Source organism: Brachyistius frenatus, unplaced genomic scaffold, assembly GCF_029030835.1.
Source record: "Brachyistius frenatus isolate BFR_SWC_R1_liver_20210118 unplaced genomic scaffold, ASM2903083v1 Contig_8, whole genome shotgun sequence".
In the NCBI taxonomy this organism is placed as follows: Eukaryota; Metazoa; Chordata; class Actinopteri; family Embiotocidae; genus Brachyistius; species Brachyistius frenatus.
In genome coordinates this window covers 6,754,020-6,773,228 of record NW_027210607.1, presented here as the reverse complement: position 1 = coordinate 6,773,228, position 19,209 = coordinate 6,754,020, and the positions used below count along the sequence as shown (strand labels likewise).

The window sequence follows — 19,209 nt, the reverse complement described above, 5'->3', positions numbered from 1 at the left end:
CATACAGAGCCTGATACAGACAATGCTATCATGTTGTCGTGTGTGTGTGTGTGTGTGTGTGTGTGTGTGTGTGTGTGTGTGTGTGTGTGTGTGTGTGTGTGTGTGTGTGTGTGTGTGTGTGTGCATAGAGGGGCAGCGGTGCGAGGCTGTGGTCTGTACTCCGTCACTCCCAGTGTGTCAGATCATCAGCCAGCCCATTGTGCTGAAATTCAGCCACAATAGTGCAGTATCTCCCCCAAAGCAGGACCCTTATCATGGCCCTGAAATGACTTGTCTCTGCGGATGCCCACAACACAGTCTCCTTGGGGCTGAGTGCACAGAGCTGGAAGTGAGCGAGCATAGCAATCTAGCCCTATTGTTCCATGCATGATAAACTGGGCTTCAAACCTCTCATTCTCACTGTATCTTTGCAAAGCTGTGTCCAATCTGCGGTACGAGCTATATAATAAATTCTGAACTTTTGATGGTACGACATCCAACATCTCATCAACTTGTGATTGTCTTTGAAGATAGGCGGAAAATGAATAAAACAACAATGTGTACAACAACTCCACTTTCAGGGCTTTTATTCAGGATGTCTTCATAGACTGTAAGCCCTGTGCAGTAAACAACTGTCAGCTCATAATTTTCTTACGCATTGACAGTCCCTAAAACAGAATCATGTCAGTTATCAATCATACTGACACTGGGTGTGTCAATCGAGTAAATGCTACAGTGATAAATTGTATTTCTAAACATATCAGACAAAGCCAGCAGCATTCATCTTCTCATTCAGTGTGTAACAAAATGCTAACTTTGAAGGCATCATGCAGTTCCTTCAGGCGTTATGAAATTTAAATCCACATTTATTTAAATTCTGTTTGAATTGTCCTGTCAGCCTGGTAAAAAATGAACGGATATCATTTTTTAAATAAGGCATTTTTTACATTGTGTATCCTTTTTAAAAATCTGTTCTCGGATGCACCAAGACTAACAAAGCACCAAGCAATAGTGAACGAATTGAACATCGGAGGGAAGACCTCCTGCTCTAGTGCATGTAGTTCTCTGGTTTGATTGGAAGGCTTTCCAGTGTAAGGAAAAGACTGCTGTGCTTCTGGATAAAATGTACCACTTTATTCTCTCTGATCTCGTTAAAAGCTTACTCACTCTTGGTTTAGTTAGAGTTGAGGATCCACTGCTTGTGCTCGCAGAGCTTTTCCAAACAGTGTTCAGAGAAGCCTCCGCAGATGTCTGTCCCCCTCCATGAATTGTAAAATATGTTCCTTGATCTGCCTACACCTGAGAAAGCTATCAGTCAATGCATCTCAAAATTGTGTCTCATGAGCAGCCTCTGCACAGCAAGTAGCAATCTTGTATGTGCAGCAACACAACCACAAAAGTCAGCTTTGCACATTAGGTTGTTATTTACGGTCAGGAATAAGCTATATAAAACCTTTCTCACGCCGGAGAGTTGATGTATTCCCCAACTGCACGTTACAGGAATCATCAGGCAGAGAACAAGTGCCAGAAACATAGCACATCAACTGCAAGTAATCTAGCAACTCCGTATCATTTGGCTGCCTGTTCACAACATCCATAACACCAGCTGAGGGATGCTTCAGCACATCAGGCTGCGAGCTTTATAAAACACCTCAATCCAAAGTGACAGATATAAACAGTGGCACAGTAAACAGAGATGACCCCCGAAGGTTAGCGTCGCTCACTGACTCACAAACTGGAACATGTTCTGTAAAACTTTAATCAGCCTCCTGACAAGTGGACAAAAATTTATCATCATGATTTGAAAATATATAAAGCTGTAAAGTACTGATATGTATAATGTTACTGCTGTAAAAGACTCAAGTAATTAACTCAGAACTGCTTGTATGACAATTAGTCTGAGCTTTAATTTGATCATCACAACAGTTTTTGGGGAGTTTGACACTGTTAATTAGTCCTAACACATTCCAAGATAATAACATACACGTGTTGACACACTGGGTGAAGCACACAAATAAAAAAAAAATCCTAAATTTTAACAACTTCAGAGTTGATAATTAGTTGTAATGTGACATCAAGGCCACAGTGCAGAAATCAGTATGAAGTAGTCGCTCTGTGAACAAGCACATCAGTGTTTGTTTTTCTTATCGTGTGGAGAAAAATCATCTCTGTGCTGAAGACACTTACAGCAGCATGTATCTTTGCAGCAAAAGTGGCTTTAAAATATATATTCGCATACTGTACATTTCAAGTTTTATGGATATATTTTGTTTCTTGGTGGTCATTTCAAATCATTTTACTTCTCACATTTGAGCTAAAATTGAATACCAACATTTGTTTGTCAGTTTATGCCCTTCCTCATGGTTTCAACTGTGTTTATGTATATTTTCCACCAAATAAACTGTGGTGATATAACAGATCTGATCATGCAAGACTGAGTTGTTGAGCTTTCGGACCTTGGAAGGCATAATTATAATTTATGTAATACAAAAAAAATATTTGGGATTATTTAAATTGATGTGTTTATGTTCTTTGGGGTTTAATAGCTCTCTTCAGCATAGACCAATTAAACAGTCAACAGACCATTTAAGGCCTGATTAGTCTCAGACGGGCTTTTCAATTTGATATGCATGCAGACCACAAACTAAATGGTTGATCAAGCAAGGCAGGTGGATAAAATGTACGTCTAATACTGAAATGCATGACAATTAGGGCTTTGTGTTTCTTCTGTGGTCCAATCATCTCTGCTCACAGCAAGTCAACCAAAGTGCTAAATCGACGGTGCCTTCAGAAATAGATAAGTGGCTTCGGATTGACAGCTATTTGTTTTGAACATGCATTATGTCGACATGTCCTACCTTATCAGGATTCTCTTCGATCCATCTCTTTACTGTGTTCAGAGCAATGTCGGCTGCAGGCTCATTGGGGAAGCCTAGAGAGGAACAGAAACAACAAAAAAACAGTGTCAATACCAGTTGTATCCAACATGCAGATGCCGGAGGGAGACAAGGAAAGACAGACAAACTGATATCTCCACAGGTAATAGCATTTCTCCTAAATCAATGGAAAGCAGCTTGTCTCTGGTAGATGAGACCAGCTGTCTGATAAACTGTTGGAGACGTGTGTTGCCAGATGCAGGGTGATATGAAAGCACACACACACACACACACACACACACACACACACACACACACACACACACACACACACACACACACACACACACACACACACACACACACACACACACACAGGCATATTTTCAGGGGCTTCGAGGTGTGGATAAAAGCTACACATAAAGTATATACACATCTGTAACATCTGTGACACCTGCACTTATTACCACCTCAAGTAGAACTGATTAATGTTTGTCTTTACGGGGAAAATTACACTTACATGTGTGATCACCGTCACCGCCCTGTTTTTTATCAAATCACCAGAATGAACATGGAGTAAAGCTAGTGTGGCTATGCAGCAATGTGGCTATATTAATCACAACAGCTGTGCCAGCAGAGGAATCCCAACACTGTGTTAACACAATGTATCGATGGAAAAAGAAAGATTGTGATTTTATTAATTTTTAATGAGGCCAGCTAAGGGGAGGCTCTGCTGGATGCTGATCTCAAGATCATTTGCTTCCGTTTGCAGAGAACTTCCCAAGACCAAACACCAAACACTTAGAGTGAGCTATTGACTATTAAAGCCTTTGGGCTGGCCTTGCTGCTGCTAAAGGGTACACACTATATGCCATTACCAAAAGAGCTGACATTCTTTTATAGAGTAGTGTTTCAGCTGTCTTCCTTTCAGAGTAATTATAGTTGAGTTCTTCAGTGCCTCTCACAATACTTGACTCAAGCACTTTACTCTACAGCCTCTGCACAAATCCTCCAGGTAGTTAGAAGTCATCCTACAAGAACAACCTTAACCCTGCATGCAATATGCAAAGTTAAGAAGTCAAAAAACAAACATGGCCCATTTTTTCAGTCATAGTGACCCAGTTCAGGATTTAAAACCAGATGCTTCTTCCATTTTACAACCCCTGAACCCCATAAGGGACCACAGGTTGCAGCAAACAGTGTCTTCCTCTTAACGACAGAGGTCAAGACCTCAATTTCAACCCACATCAACTGATACAAGGGCCAAGCCACAGTTGGAACCTGTTGGTTATTGCATGGGTCACATTTTCAAATATTCTTCTTTTCCTGGGTCACTGCCACAACTGTAAGATTGTATGACCTATGAAACAGCCTTACAAGTACTGCAACGACCTCTATCCTTTAAATCGGATGTAAAGAAAAATGATGTAACCTTACATTTCCTAGATTCTTTCATCTCTCACTCAGACCGCCTGCTGACAAAGCCCCTCTAAATGGTCTAAATCAACTGCCCTGACAGTCAAGATATACTTGATGTAGCTTTATCCCCATCACCTTCACTTATCTGACGACTGTCGATGTCTCTCTCTTTCTGTTTTTTTTCTTCTTCTCCTCTTTCTCAGCTTGACAGGAGTGGCCGAGTTTCACAGAGGAGGGAAGAGGGGCTGAAGATCTGCCGAGCCCTCGCTGAGCTCCCGTTCGAGCTCAGGGTGAAGCGAGATGTGAGCTGCATACCAGTCAGCATTGACAGCCAGTCTGCTCCTATGGCTCTGTTAGGCAGTGTCTGCAGACAGTGCACAGCCTGTTCGCGCCTCCTGTCCTTCAAAAATTGCCCCAAGAGCTGCGTGCTCAGAACCTAATCCAGAATGGCAAATCTACAGGTTGCCTGACTGCTCTCCCCCCCCCCCCCCCCCCCCCCCCCCCCCCCCCCCCCCCCCCCCCCCCCCCCCCCCCCCCCCCCCCCCCCCCCCCCCCCCCCCCCCCCCCCCCCCCCCCCCCCCCCCCCCCCCCCCCCCCCCCCCCCCCCCCCCCCCCCCCCCCCCCCCCCCCCCCCCCCCCCCCCCCCCCCCCCCCCCCCCCCCCCCCCCCCCGTCTCCAAAGCACACTTAACCTTTTCAGTGATGTCAGTTTTTTTGCTGATGTTTCATTTTTAAATAACTGTTTCCACACGTATGCAGGTGTACCAACACTACAACTCACAAATCAAGTAACAGATGTGCGGAAGACGTGAAAGCAGAGGAAAATAGATCCAGAGGGAGAGGACCAGCTGTGTAGGAAGAGGGCACAGAAAGAGGGGTGTCTGAGAAGTAAGCACAAAAACAAATGAAACAAATAAGTGAGGACCTGCCTTTGTGCTCTCACTATCCCCCCTTGAGAGACACGAACAAGGGGGCATTAAAATTCAAGCTAAAACCAGCTCTAAATCATAATAATAGTACATTCTGGTCATGAGTGGATGGCACTGACTATATTTAATCTATTCAGTGTGGAGTTTCTACAAATGTTCTATTGATTTGAGAGCTATAACTATTAATCAAAGCAGAGCTGAAAAGGGAGAGTGGGGTGAAAAAAGATAACAGGAAAGTGGGATGACAGACCCAGAGAAGAGATGACAGAAAGAGAGGGAGATGGAAAGCTGGGAAAAATGTGTCAGCGAAACCGGCAGGGCGGCCCAGCAGAGGAACCCCATTCGACAGCAACATGAGCACTACAAGGTCAACTGCAGCAGCTTGAGTGCACCAGCAGCTTTCATGCTCTCATCGTTTGTCTCCTCTGCAGTATTCACTACTTTTAACTTGCTTCACCTCTCCTCTTGTTGCCTCTCTGTCCCTGTCAGCTTGGCCAAGTATGTTTATACGGTGAAAAACCGATACAATAAAGTACTCCTAGTCCTCACTTCCACCACCTCTCTTGACCCCAGGAGTCACAGCGCCGCTGATAGCACTGCTGACACAATCCCCTCCCTGAATGATGAGAAGGATTGAGTGAGCGGACTCCTTTATATGCTCAAGTACACAGTGAAGGAAGACGTTCAGTGTCGTACTTCTATGTGCATCTTCTCCACTCAACACCTCCGTCTCCGTTCTATTCCATTTGCTGCGTGGAGGGTTCAGTAAAAGCCAATCTGTCAGGTGGTGGGGAGCTGGCATCAGGCACAGTGATGGCGGGCCCTCCAGGGTCCCTGCACTACTCGGCTCGGCTCTCTCCTATGCTGGGAATATGGCCGGCTCAGGGAGATTTGTCTTAGTGAGGTGCACTGATGGGATATGTGCAGCGCAGCGCCGCTGATGAGGGCTCAGGTGGTGCAGTGTTATTTCTGCTGAAGGCTCCTCTACTTCATCACCAGTGAGAGCACAGCATCCAGAGAGTGGAGGGGGAGAGGCACGTGCCATGTGCACAAAGGAGTACAGTGGAACAATGTGATTACATAAGATTTGCATAGTACAGCCAACAATGTTGACGGCAATAGTAGTTACAAGTTCAGTGCCGACAGATTTGCATTGTGGGTAGAAGAGGGAATTGGGAGAATAAGTAGAATTAAGTTAGATAATCACTGGCTCTGACCTGAGAGGACTGCAAGGCAGGCCTTCTCAGTTGGTGCTTGTCCAATCATTTCATCCTTTTGACTAATTTTAAGCCAATTAAAAAACATGATTAAATAATGTGAGAAACACAACTTGTTTCGATTTCCTTTTAAATAAAAGGTACGCTTTCATCCACGTCCAGTAAGTTATGCCAAGGGAAAGATTCATCTTAAAACAAAATTCACAAATTGTATTCCTGTGATATTGGCCATGTAGACAGTTGTTAATATGAAGGAGAAAAAAAGACCAATCTAATCTCTGATGCAACCATGATACGAGGTCTCTGGCTCCTCTCTCACTCATGCAAAAACAACTTTATCAACACTTGCACAAGGCCTCAAAAGGTGAGTTTTAAAGGAATATGGTTATAAGTGTTTAACACAAAACTAAAAGCCAGAGGTGAGTCACTGGCTTGGATACTAAATTTCAAAAGTATTCTGTTCGTAATGAAAATTTCTCCCCCTCTACATCACAGACGACTGGACTCTGTGGAAGTTGGAAAGAGAAGTTCGTGTCCAAAAATATCCACTGAAATGTAACATAGGAAAAAAAATATGAATGTGTGCTCTGCCTTAGGGGAAATTTTGGCTTTAAGAACAAGCAGGCCCATTGCTCTGACTTTTGCCAGCATGGCAGCTCTTTCATATCCTAAATTTACTTTAACTTTCAGAGTTAACTTTCACAACAAACTTGTGTAGCTAAGGTGTTTTTCTGTGGTGAGAAGTATAGCTGCATCCCCAGATAAAGCGAGCAGAAAAAAAAGTCAACAAGTTGAAGACATGTCAGTGCTATGATACATTCCCATTCTTTATTTGCAAATATATGGGTAGGCTGGAGGCACATACTGTAGATCACAACAGTTCTGTTTTTCCTGAGTGGGCTTATATAGTGAGGAGACTACCACTGCAACCTGCAGTTATTTTAGGGCTTTATAATTTTTTTGTGTTTCTTTTTCTTTCCTTTTCTGAGCACACAGTCTACTGTGTTTTTTTTGTAACGTGTGCAGCCTAAGTTTGATAAATATACGATGGCTGAATGCTTCAAAAACACAAAGGACAGCGGTTCTCCTATGGGGGTAGAAATAGTATTGTAGGTTCCATTCTCTTTTCAAGTTGTACTTGGTCAAGTTCCCGTCTCAACACTTGCCATTCATTTTGATGAGCTGTCTACCCTGAGGCAATATATAGCCTGAGGCGGAGGTAGCTGGCACTGATAAATTCACCACAAGTGTTGAAATGGCAGTAAAAATATCTGCTATAGAAAGAAAAAAGACAACAAAAACATATGCCAATGTTCACGATGCTAATGCTTACCTGTCTTTTAAAGGTCTTTAACACACCGGATTTTTTTTAAAGTGTTGCTTTGAAATATATTTATGCAGTTTTTGTTGTTGTTGTTTTTAATAAAATGTTGAACGGACTCAGATCATTCTCGTGCTGTATTTGAAGACCCATGTCACCACAGACAGGCAGGGGTGAGTCATTTAGATATAATAAAATGCGGATTAGTTGGTTGTGGTGGGGGGGAAATCATTAAGTGCAGCACAGTTGAGGGCAGCTCTGGTCGAGCACAGCGATGCTGTGTGTTCATCTGGAAAGCATGCGGGGAACAGGGTTGTCACCCCATCAGGGCCCAGAGGAGAGGTGAGGTGACCCGGGGTGGAGGACAGAGGAGCACCCCAGGACGCTAGACGCCAAAGCATGGGTGTCAAATGGCCCTGAGCTGCTCCTATACACCAACACTGGGACACGACAGCAGGGCTGTGACCATGACCGACTTTGCAGCCCACAGAAGGAGACAGAGACAAAGAGGGATGGGAGGGTGCTATGTGAGAAAGAGGAGCAGAAAAAGAGGTGGGAAGACAGAGAATAGTCTCCATGGCACAACAGATGATGACCTTCCTTGGAAACCTTCCATATAGGTGATACCATGCTTTGTCCTACATGCTAAAATTAGCAGCTGACATTTTGCTTTTTTTTTTTAAATAGTCAGAGAGGTGTATGGTATGCAAAAGTTTAATGCTCAACCGAGTTTCGCAAAGGACTAAATCTATTGTCCTGTGGGGGGGTGGGGGTATTTTTATATTTGGCTTATCATCCATGACAATGATAGAGCAAGGCGAGTGTTGAGTACAATGCACACTGTGTGACTCAGTTAAATGGGCAATGAAGCTCCTGTTCCCTCTGAGCACACACTCTGCTGCCCACTGATACAGCATATTGCTCGTATGTACCTTGAAATTCACAACCCAGCTGGACTAAGCTCCGTGTAGTAAACCCAAGGTTTTAAGAGAAGGGGGAACTTGCCCAGGCCATCTCTGGCAAACTAGCAGCAAACCATCACTGTTGAGAGATAAGGTGCCATGAACGTCTCCAACCTTCCTAATCCCAGACAGGGATGAAGAGAGCCAGAGCATGATGCTGGCTAGAGGGAAAAATTCTTAGCTGCTTGACACCTTTGACCTGGACAGTACTGCAGAATGGCAGCGTGGACATACCAGTAAAGCTTGGGTGGATTACATCCACATATCTCCCACAGCCACCAGTCAGTGCTAAAACTCCTTTGTCAACAGTCCTCAGATCCGTCACAGACACAGATGAGCCAAAGGTGGAGGGTCAGCAGTAAACAGGGAGATATTTGTCCAGAGAAGTGCAGCAGCATTGCTGCGCTGAGCCCCTCTGATTGTTTTGATAGGGTTATAAATGCATGTGTGCGATGGCATCTGTCAGGAAAATAGTAGATGTAATGTTCATGTCCTTGCTTTCACATCGTGCCGGTGAGCCCTCTGCTCCATGCAAAGATTGATCTTTGCAGACATCTCCTAAACAGTACAACCCATTACAATGCTGGTGGAAAGTGCCTTTTCAGCACCAGCAAGGATATGATCTTCTTAGAGCTAGATTGTCCACAATGCATCCTAAAATGGGATTTTTATGTATTTGCTTGTGTGTCTACGTGTAAAAATGATGCACGAGGGAGAAAAATGACTAGAAGAGACAAGTGGGAACGGAAAGGGAAGGGATACAAAAGGAGAAGATGACCTCTCTAAGTCGAGGCAGTTGGACTTTTGGCACTGATCCTGGGAGACATTGAGAGGTGTCTCCTCCTTGGAAGGAATAATCCATTTAAACCCAGGTCGCATGGCTGTGATTGATGTGCAAACAGGAGCAGCACTTAATAACCTCTATCATGCTGGGTGACCTCGTGGCCCACGGTGGGCACCAGTTTGTTTATGGGTGGTACCTCCGACACACTATCGGTGCAGAAATTCTGTTGTGGCTAATGGGCCGGACTGAGGGATTGGACTGTCAGCACAGTGTGAGCCCTCATTTTTCTTTCCGAGCGTCTAAGGTACCCCCTGCGCACCCCTACTACACCTCCCTGTTCTGCCATCATCTGTCAATGCTGACTGAGTCCTCTGGAATATGGAGGCGTGAGAGAGAGTGTCAATTAGCATTAGCTTTCCTGACAAATCTGTTTTTCTCTCCACAAAAGCCTTGGATAACTTGTTCCTGATTCCTCTCTGTCACAATGTTGGCGGCAAAGGATTTGTTTTCTTGCTGCAGTTCAAGTGTGGAAATGGGTCAAGCACATGTTCATAAGAATAGTACCTCGCTCCATGACCATGTACATATAGACCAAATGATAGCTATAACCATGTGTATTCTTTAGAAACAGAGAGAGATGAAAACAAGAACACACACAGCGAGACAGAGAGAAGGAAAGAGATCAGGAAGATGTGACATTCACACTAAAAAGCTTCTGTTTACATTGCTGAAATGGAAGCTGACCTTAAAGGTTATCTAAAATGTATCTAAAATGTCAAAACTCCTGACAAGAGAGCAGAGCCCCTTTCAGAACATGGCAGTACTGAGGGGGCACGGGGGGAGTGAGAGAACAACATCACAGCGCTGTACTCTACTGTATTTCCTTTGAAAGTCCCCCCTCTGTTTGCCCTCTGCTGTGTGAAGATCTTTAGTCTTAATCAGCTGTATTGTTCAGTGGAGATGCAGTTATGGGAAGCACTAAGCTGTTTATTTATTGAACAGGCTGTTTAATTCCTCCCCTCCACTGAGTGCTTGGCTCTGCACAGGCTTTCTCTTTGATGTGAGGGGGCTCCGGGTGGAGCGGTATGACAGGCTACCACTGGCAATGCAGCACACAGTACCACAGCGAACAGCAATAAGTAGTCGGCAGTGAACAGTACAAACAATGGCCCCGGTCTCCCCTGTATGCATTCGGGCTGCATTTGTGTCGTATCCATTTTGAAAAATATACCAGAACATATTCATCACCTACATTTTTTTAATTCAACTTTTAAAAGTGAACAAACTAGAAATAACTTTGCTGCGTCCATCACCTAATTTATCTCACTTAATGAGTCAGACACTAACGAGAAACCAGCAAGGCAGGGAGAGAGGAATTGGAGAAAAAAAATTGGTAAGATTATATCCATGGCCTGTCTTATCATTACCACTTTAAGCCGTGTTGAGATGCGTGTGTAGATGGATGTTAGAAAACACACAATGTTGCACAGAAGAGACGGTGAGAGGAAATAAAGTTGTGCAGTAAACTGTGCGAGTTGCAAAAGTGATGGATGGAAGATGTTCAACATCCCAAGAGGGAAGTTTTGCATAATTGTAAACATCTTGAGATTTATAAGCCCACTTTACTACACACACTGGTCTTTACTAACAAGTATGTGTTACACTGTATATCAGGATGTTTGGCCTGTTGGACGATCTCGCATCTATCTCCATGCAGGGACGTTTCAGCTGCCAAAATTTGTCAGGCTCTATAATCAGTGCTTTGTATGTAGTGTTTCTGTGTGCGACTTGGTGACAGCTGCCAGTTGGTCCGGGTTTGATAAAAGAGGAAGAGTGATGGATTTGGTTGGAAATTGCATCACTTCGATATGACTTTTCAGAGAGACAAACAATCACAAACAGATGTAAGGTAGACAGCATGTGTGTGTAATGAGGTTATTTTGATGTTTGTCAGTGGCTGATCATTTTTGTCTGTGTGTGTGTGTGTGTGTGTGTGTGTGTGTGTGTGTATACGGTTACAAAAAAAACAAAAAAAGGAAAGAAGAAAAAAATACATACATGACAAACATTATATTATGAATTTTAACTCCAGACATCTGGCTTATGTCTAATTTCATATTCTGTTTGATACTAGTATTGAGTTTTGGAAACATGGAATGTTAGACGTTTTAATGTTATGAATCAATAACCTTTTTTGTTGTTGTTGATAGCTAACTTCCTTCTTGTGAAAGGAGTGTATGATTGTTTTCCCAAAATATGTCTGTTGTCTGTTGTGATTAGCGGCACCAAACGTCTCTCATGAGATGACTGCCTTAGACAGCCACAGATCCATAATCATGTTTAAAAAATTACAGACTCACACTGGCTTATCTGTTCAACCATTTCAAAGCAGTGTGGTGCACAAACTAGGTATCTTTGTCATTTGAAGTTATGCATGCAGTAAGTTTGCCAGACTTGTGGCTGTTTTTATGGAGCTACACTGCTGCCTAATAGTCAGTTACAGACAATGGAATTAGCATGTTAATTAATCCTTACACATTTGGCACCTACTGTGATTATTGGAGCTGTATGCAAATTTTGTGGATGGCATAAACTGTATGGGGCATGGTGATATAAAATATATGTCTCTTCTCAACTCTGGCAATTTACATTTTCTATCCATTCACAGAAACATATTTCCATGCATTATGTCTCATCAAAACTCCAAATAAATATCAAAAGTTTGGCACATTTTCAGTGTGAATTTGTTGAAGTGTAATGAGCACACCAACTCTTTGCCAAGGATGCTTTGCAGCATATTTGGGTTGCTCCCATGTGGGCGCACAAGCACTGTTCAGGGTCTGCATTTTATTCACCTTCTTCAAGGTTGTGTCTTTGTGCAACACAGTATAAGGTGAACTTGTTGGTATGTTTAGTATTTCTATCTTTCTATGCATCCCATCTCCTTGGTGCGTTATTTTTTAAATATACAGCTGTTGAAATGTGGTTTGCAACGTGAAGCAGGGAATGTGTGCAGATTGTTAACACAAAACATTTCGTTACATTGAAAAGCAAAAATAATACAGAGACAGTACATTCAAAATGATAAGAAGGATTGAGCTTACCATAGATGCCTGTGGATATACATGGGAAGGCCTGTGCAAAAAAAAAAGAGATAAATAACAATCAAAGCATGATCCTACAAAGTCAGTAATATATGACAAAACGAAAGAACAAAACATCTATCAGTCTCTTTAACACTGAAATGTGTGAAGTGTACCCAGTGTACACCCATGATTTTATTTATCTTTCAGTTCATTGAAAAACATATTGCCTATTTCAGTTTCTTTTTGACAAACTATAATACAACCTGCAGCAGAGGAATTCAAACATCATCACCTGACACAAAATATTGTCTGATTGCATACATCTGCATTAAACTGCAGCCACTTTGTATGCATGTTTGTTGTTTTCCTCAACATCTTAAATTTCTTATTCCCAAGAGGATTAATTTAAAGTCCTATTTGCCCAAATTTATGCAACGCTAATGTTGAACTATATTGTGAACCATACAGTCCATAAACACAAATATACAGTTATGCAGTGTACTTTTCTTCCAACAACAGGCTGATTAAATCCATTTTAGACCTGAACGCCCCTGTTCACACACATATTTAGTGGATTATCAGGATCACACTGATGTGCTAAAGACGGTGTTGGACAAAATCCCATCATGGACTGTTGCACCAACGAACAAGACGATCAGTACTTGATATCCATAACATCCGTAGTTTGCTGATATTGCCTGAGGGAACAGCGGACTAGACTCAGGTGAATTCATAAATACATGTTCAGTAGAGCTGGCTGCTTAAAAATCTGAATATCCAAATGTGGCCGATTGATCCCGTCTGTCGCCTACAGCCCACGCTTAAAAACACACACATTCTCCTCCACCGATGTTCATGGAAAGTACCCAAGGTCTACGGCTACACCGTGCATTAAATTTTGTGCCAGCCTTCTGATACATCTTCAATTTAAGGCATTTGGATAGAAAGGTAGGTAGTCAGACAGCGAGACATTCAGATTTCATTCAGTGTAAAGTTGATGAAAGCTGCTGAGAGCTGTGTTTCAGTAGCAACAAGAACATCCCAGCAGGAGGCTTTTCAGTGCATGATGATAAAAACTAAGAGCAAAATCACACAGTCATTGCAGCCACATTCAGATCAATAGTTGAAATCAATAACATCCCACCAACCGCTAAAGTGGAGGAACACACATACACAAAACACAACAGACATGCAGAGAATCAGAAAAAAAAGAAGATTATAAATATTCTCGAGCTACAGAGCAAAATCCAACATATATTTATGGCTGTCTTTTCCAAAAAGATTATAAAAAGTAACCACCTTCTAATAGGTCTTGCTTTGTAGCGCTTTGTAGCAGACATATTATTCAAAGATGGCTTTATAGCTGAAAATAGTTTCATTATTCTTTACTTTTGTGAGCTAATATATTATGATACATAGGCCTCGCTATAAGCTCCCCCATTTCACATTCATCTTTTTAAGTGTATTAATAAACAGTAAAGAGAAAGGATTTTTTTCAAAGGTCCCATTTGTCCTCAAAACAAGCTGAATACGTGCTTTAGTGCCTGCATTCATCAAAAGGCGTGGCCACAACATTAATATAAGAAAATGACAAATGAAAGAAAAAAGGAAAAACGTTTTCACCGGCAGCTCACACAACTGGATGAATATAGAACAACAAAACACCACAGAGATTCATCAAACAATAACACCCATACGTCAAATTCTCCCCGTGCCAAAACGAAGCTCAACAGTTTGTTTTTGCGCACTGACCCTGTCAAGTTGTATTTAGAAACATGCTGTTGCTGGCAGCCGTGCCAAGATCACTTCATTTTAGGAATGAAAACACAGTTAATAGATCTGAAATAGAAGGATAGCAAATACATGTCTACTCGTAGGATGATTGTACAAACAAATAGTCACGGCTCTAATCTTTTTAACCGAGAATAAACAGAATGCACATATTAAAAGAGGAAATAATTTATTAAATCGACAGATAATATATGCATCCTTTTTTTTGTCTTTGAAGCACCATAACCTATGACCGTTCCTTTGAAATGTAATGCTCTGTTTGTCCTTGGTTAAAGTGAAAAGGAATGTGTCTCTGTCTGTATTCTTATTTACCCGTTTTCAGGTTCCGCCTGTCAAGGTAAATCTTTCTTCTGCGTGGTGATTTAAATCTTTTACCGACGCTTTGACCTTTCCAGATGACTGTCTGGGTCTGACACAAACCACAGATGATGAAGCGTGGAAAAGCACGGCTGTTTTTAGTCCTGCGCCAAGCCTAGACCATGGCACGTACAGAGGCATGCTACGATTAAAGTTGCAAAAATACTCAAATATCCTATACAAACAAATAACATTGGAAACAAATAACACCTGTGTGGAGATCGGTGTTCTTATAATACATGGACCCATTAGCAGCATGTTAGCAGTTAGATCAGTGAAAACCTCAATACTTGGCAGTTCCACATTTGGCAGCACTCCATTCAAATAGGGATGAAAATGACTTGAACAGGAGGAATCTATTCGAAGCTGTGTAATAATGAGGAGAATGTAAAATTAATTTAGCCTTCAGATAAGATGAGCATTATTTCCTATCAATGCCTTCAGCTAGCCTCAGCTGCCAAACGGATCCTGTGCCAGAAGCCTTGTTATCCTCTCTCAAGCTGAAAGGCCGCAATGTCAGTCACTTCAACTTGAACTTCTGCTCCAACGGACTCTAAACCTTAACGTATCGCATACTGTGGCAATGACAAACCATCAGCAAAATCAATTAAAATCATTTTTATTAGTTCTCTGGCTGATCCGTTAAAGACTATTGATCTTGCTGCTGTGAAAATGCATCAGGTAATCACTTAATGGGATGCTGTCAAGATCTGACACCTCCATGGCCCATGCACTTGCTTGTTTAAAGGACGTTTAATGGCAAAAGTGAAGAGAAGTATACAGTGCTGTAAAAAAGTTTAAAGCAATATATATGTTTAGATTCCTATCCATCACTCTGTAACATCAGGAAGGTGTATAATCCTTCCCGAAATCATTCAGCAGCTTGACAACAACCCCGACCATACAGCCGGAGCCAAAAAAGGAACTATGTTTAGCAACAAGAAGAACAAGGAGCCCTGCAACAGATGGTATAGAGCCCTGAGTCAGTCTATGATTACATGACGAGACAGAAGCAACCAAGACAGACGGAAATCTGCAGAAGAGCTGTGGCAAGTTCCCAAGGATGCTTGTAACAACCTACCTGCCAAGTACCTTGAAAAAAACTGTCTGCAACGTCCAAGGTAGAATTAGAGCGGTTTTAAAGGCACAGGGTGGTCAGAGCAAACAGGATTTCATTTCCTGCTACTTGTTTACTTTTGAAAAATTAATTGCTAATTAAGTATTTATGAAATGATCCAAAAACTTAATTTGTAACTTTAACTTTTCTTAATATATAGGCCAGAATATAATATGTATTTACTGCAGTAGTACCTGCTTTATATCTTCACATGTAAAGTAGATGAGTGGTTACAGTCAGTCCACTACAGTATTGCAGATAGCTATAGCTCCTTTATATGAAGAAAACAAATGACTGCCAGTATGATATAACTTGTTTGGACAGAATTTAAGCAAATAATAACACAACTGAACGCAACAGAAGATCTAAAGCGTTTTTCAGAAGCAGCCATAGTGTGTGACACTTGAAGAAAAGTCAAATATAACCTATTTTTCCTCTCCTTCAGCATCAACACTGGGCCACCATTGACGCTAGTTTGCGATCATACCTTTACATCTGCTAACATTGCATGGGATCTGGTGTTAATTAGGACAGTCAGCAGTATATAGGCAGTCGTGACCTACGATTCCTTGTTTAGGTTATTATTTCCATCGCCGGCTGCTCATTAGAAGTGAGTCAGCATGTCTGCCTGCACCCAAGCATGGGCCTACGGCTGACATGTTGGCTTGTTGCTGATTTTCTTTGCTTAGAGAGTGTTCAGAAATTGGTCACCAGGGAAATTATTCTGTTGCTGGGGCTCCTCCCTAATCTATCACATCACTGTAAAGTGGAGCACCTCTCCTCTCAGCATCGCTACATACTCCAAACACCTCACCATGCATTAGATACAGCACAAAGAGGCTACAGTGTTTAATGTGTTGAAAAAACTATACTTGTGTGACATTTATGCTTCACTTTAATGACAGTGTTAATTATGATCCACATGCAATCACAGTAATATTTGCATATTTACAGGAGTTGGATTTTAATTTTTTTAACCTTGACATAACCAGAGCTTATTAAAACTATGATTTATTGACTCCAAAGTGTGAATACAATTTACCAAAGACAGTGCTCATAAAACTAAGTCACCATTATTCCACTGCGAACATGATAGCCCGCAGCTTTCACTCATTTGTTAAGCAGCGGGAAATGACACAGTAAAGATGGCTCAACCTGCGGCAAATTGCGGCCGTCCTGCTGTAGCTGCCGCCGCCCCCGTGCTGCAGGCAGTAGCCATGAGTAGACAGGTTAAGGGAGAGAAAAACCATACATGGGCTCAGTAACTGTAGGATCCTGCCAGGGGAGCACCTCGTCTCGGCTGGCTGAGTAAATAGCACTGGACCCAGGGTGCTGCCCCCGTAGGTTGAAGCCTCCTAGCCTGTTTGCAGATGGAAGCTATGCTTATAAATCACAGCAGCATGGGGAGACCTTGTGCAAATGTGACCACAAGTATGTTATTATTCACCAGCGTTGCCGCCGTGCGGGCTTACATCAGAGCATCAGAACATGAATCCATGTGAATCCTTTTTGTTGACAGCTGTAATTCTTTAAGCATGTAGGTCATGCCTGGTTTCTCTGTTAGAAACAGCTACCTGCTGCTGCTGTGATGAACATGCCACGGTTACAGATCAGGATATTCAAATATGACACATTAACTCCCTTTTATTCTGCAAAATACCACAGTCCATATTCTAATGTGAGCACTGATTGTTTGAGTGTCATTATGGTAAATGGGGTATGGAGGAATGCAGAGGGCAGGAAACCTGGTAACTAATGGCCCGAGTCTCAACATCCATTTTCATATCGCTGTGATCAAGTAAAGCTATTATCACAATAATATCAGACCATTAAGGACTCAGTATCACCGGCCGCACAGGGAGTAACTGACTGGTCATGATCAGCTTAAAACAGCTTATTTAGTTTAAGCTGTTTGCATGCACCGTTGCGACCCTAAGATGGAGAACCCTTTTTGTTATGAACAATCCACATCATCCCTGTCATCCTTTAAGGACCTGCCAGCAGTAAACTATGAAAATGTGCTGGCAACATATATTTTCTCTCACTAAGCAACAACAGGTAATAACCAATAAAAGGAGAGAAATGACAACACACTCTAAAAGTGCAAATAGTGTTCACAACAATGTTTTTTTTTGTTGTTAAATCAACATACATATATTTTGCTATTTAAGTGTGAGACTGTTGCTGAAAAGAAAAGCACAGTGAAATATGTAATATTGAGACATGACAGACGTTTTAGCCTTGTCTTTTGTCATTATGGTATTTGCTTTATTAAGCTTTTCTATTCCATCTTCAACCTGGTGTATGAAAGTTAACCAGTGTCTGACTTATTTGTGCATGGGATCACTTTTAGTTATAACATAACTATTATTAAAAAAAAAGTATAATTGGTATTTCAACACTGCAGTGCATCGTGTGTATGTTCTTAGTTCTAATTCTAAGCACTTTCTGTCGTCCCTGTTTTCCACCAATATAATATTAAAAGCTGTAGGTTATCTAGGCAAGCAGTATGTACTCAAGATATGAGGAAGGCGGGCATAAAGTGAGCCTGAAGCACTTACTAACACTATAGTGTGACAATCCTGAGCCCTTGCTGACTTGACAAACCACAGATTTGCAAGTCTACAAGGGCAGACCATTGGTATTGAATCAACGATAGATAGTAGCTGGACATAATTAACTCTCCTTGGATATAATGAAGCTCAGGGTGCTTTATGATTGCCTTCATCACACTCAGTTCCACAGCACTGATCCCGTCTGCGCATGCAGCGGCCGCTGTGTTTCTGGGGGAAGAAAGACAGGCTGCAGCACGTCCGTCAGCCAAACGACAATGACAGCGGTGAGATGAATGGGCAGAAAAAAGGTGTAAACTGCGGCAGCCTGTGGATAGTGCAGAGCAGTGGAGCAAATACAAGCAGATCCTGAACTGATGGCTGCTTGATTCATTGGTCCATGGCCAGCCGTATGGTTGATCAAGCACAGCTCACCCTGAGGCCCAAAGCTACCGTGCACAGGTCCACTAAAGAAGGTTTTTTAATACAGTTTGGTCGTGCATTGAGAACTACAAAGCAACTTTTGAGTTACAACACAATAAAGTGTAGCACTTACGAGATATACAAATATATACTGTACTTTAAACCACTACACTGAATGTACATATTGTATGATGCCCAGTTCTGGTATGAAATTATTCTCTTTTATTATTAATATCACCGCTATTTCCCACTGAGGTTCACTGGTGACACTGATTCAGTCAGTGTGAAGAGGGAACAATTTGAAAGGCATGAAACTGATACAACTGAACTGAGAGCATACGCAACCGGAAGTCTGCTCCTGTATAACAACTAGTGTCAGTTCAAATTATATGACTGA

The 19,209-nt window shown here is 42.1% G+C and overlaps 1 protein-coding gene across 3 annotated transcripts in view; it reads right to left on the bottom strand.

Moving 5' to 3' along the window:
* Nucleotides 1-19,209, bottom strand: part of macrod2 (mono-ADP ribosylhydrolase 2) — a 396,683-nt gene that overhangs the window by 84,960 nt on the left and 292,514 nt on the right. For all 3 annotated transcript variants that reach the window (XM_069690138.1, XM_069690137.1, XM_069690139.1), the window contains 2 exons: nt 12,591-12,621; nt 2,838-2,911 (listed from right to left, as the gene is read on the bottom strand). In XM_069690138.1, the coding sequence (XP_069546239.1) occupies nt 2,838-2,911; nt 12,591-12,621 (105 nt within the window). The remainder of the gene's footprint in view (nt 1-2,837; nt 2,912-12,590; nt 12,622-19,209) is intronic.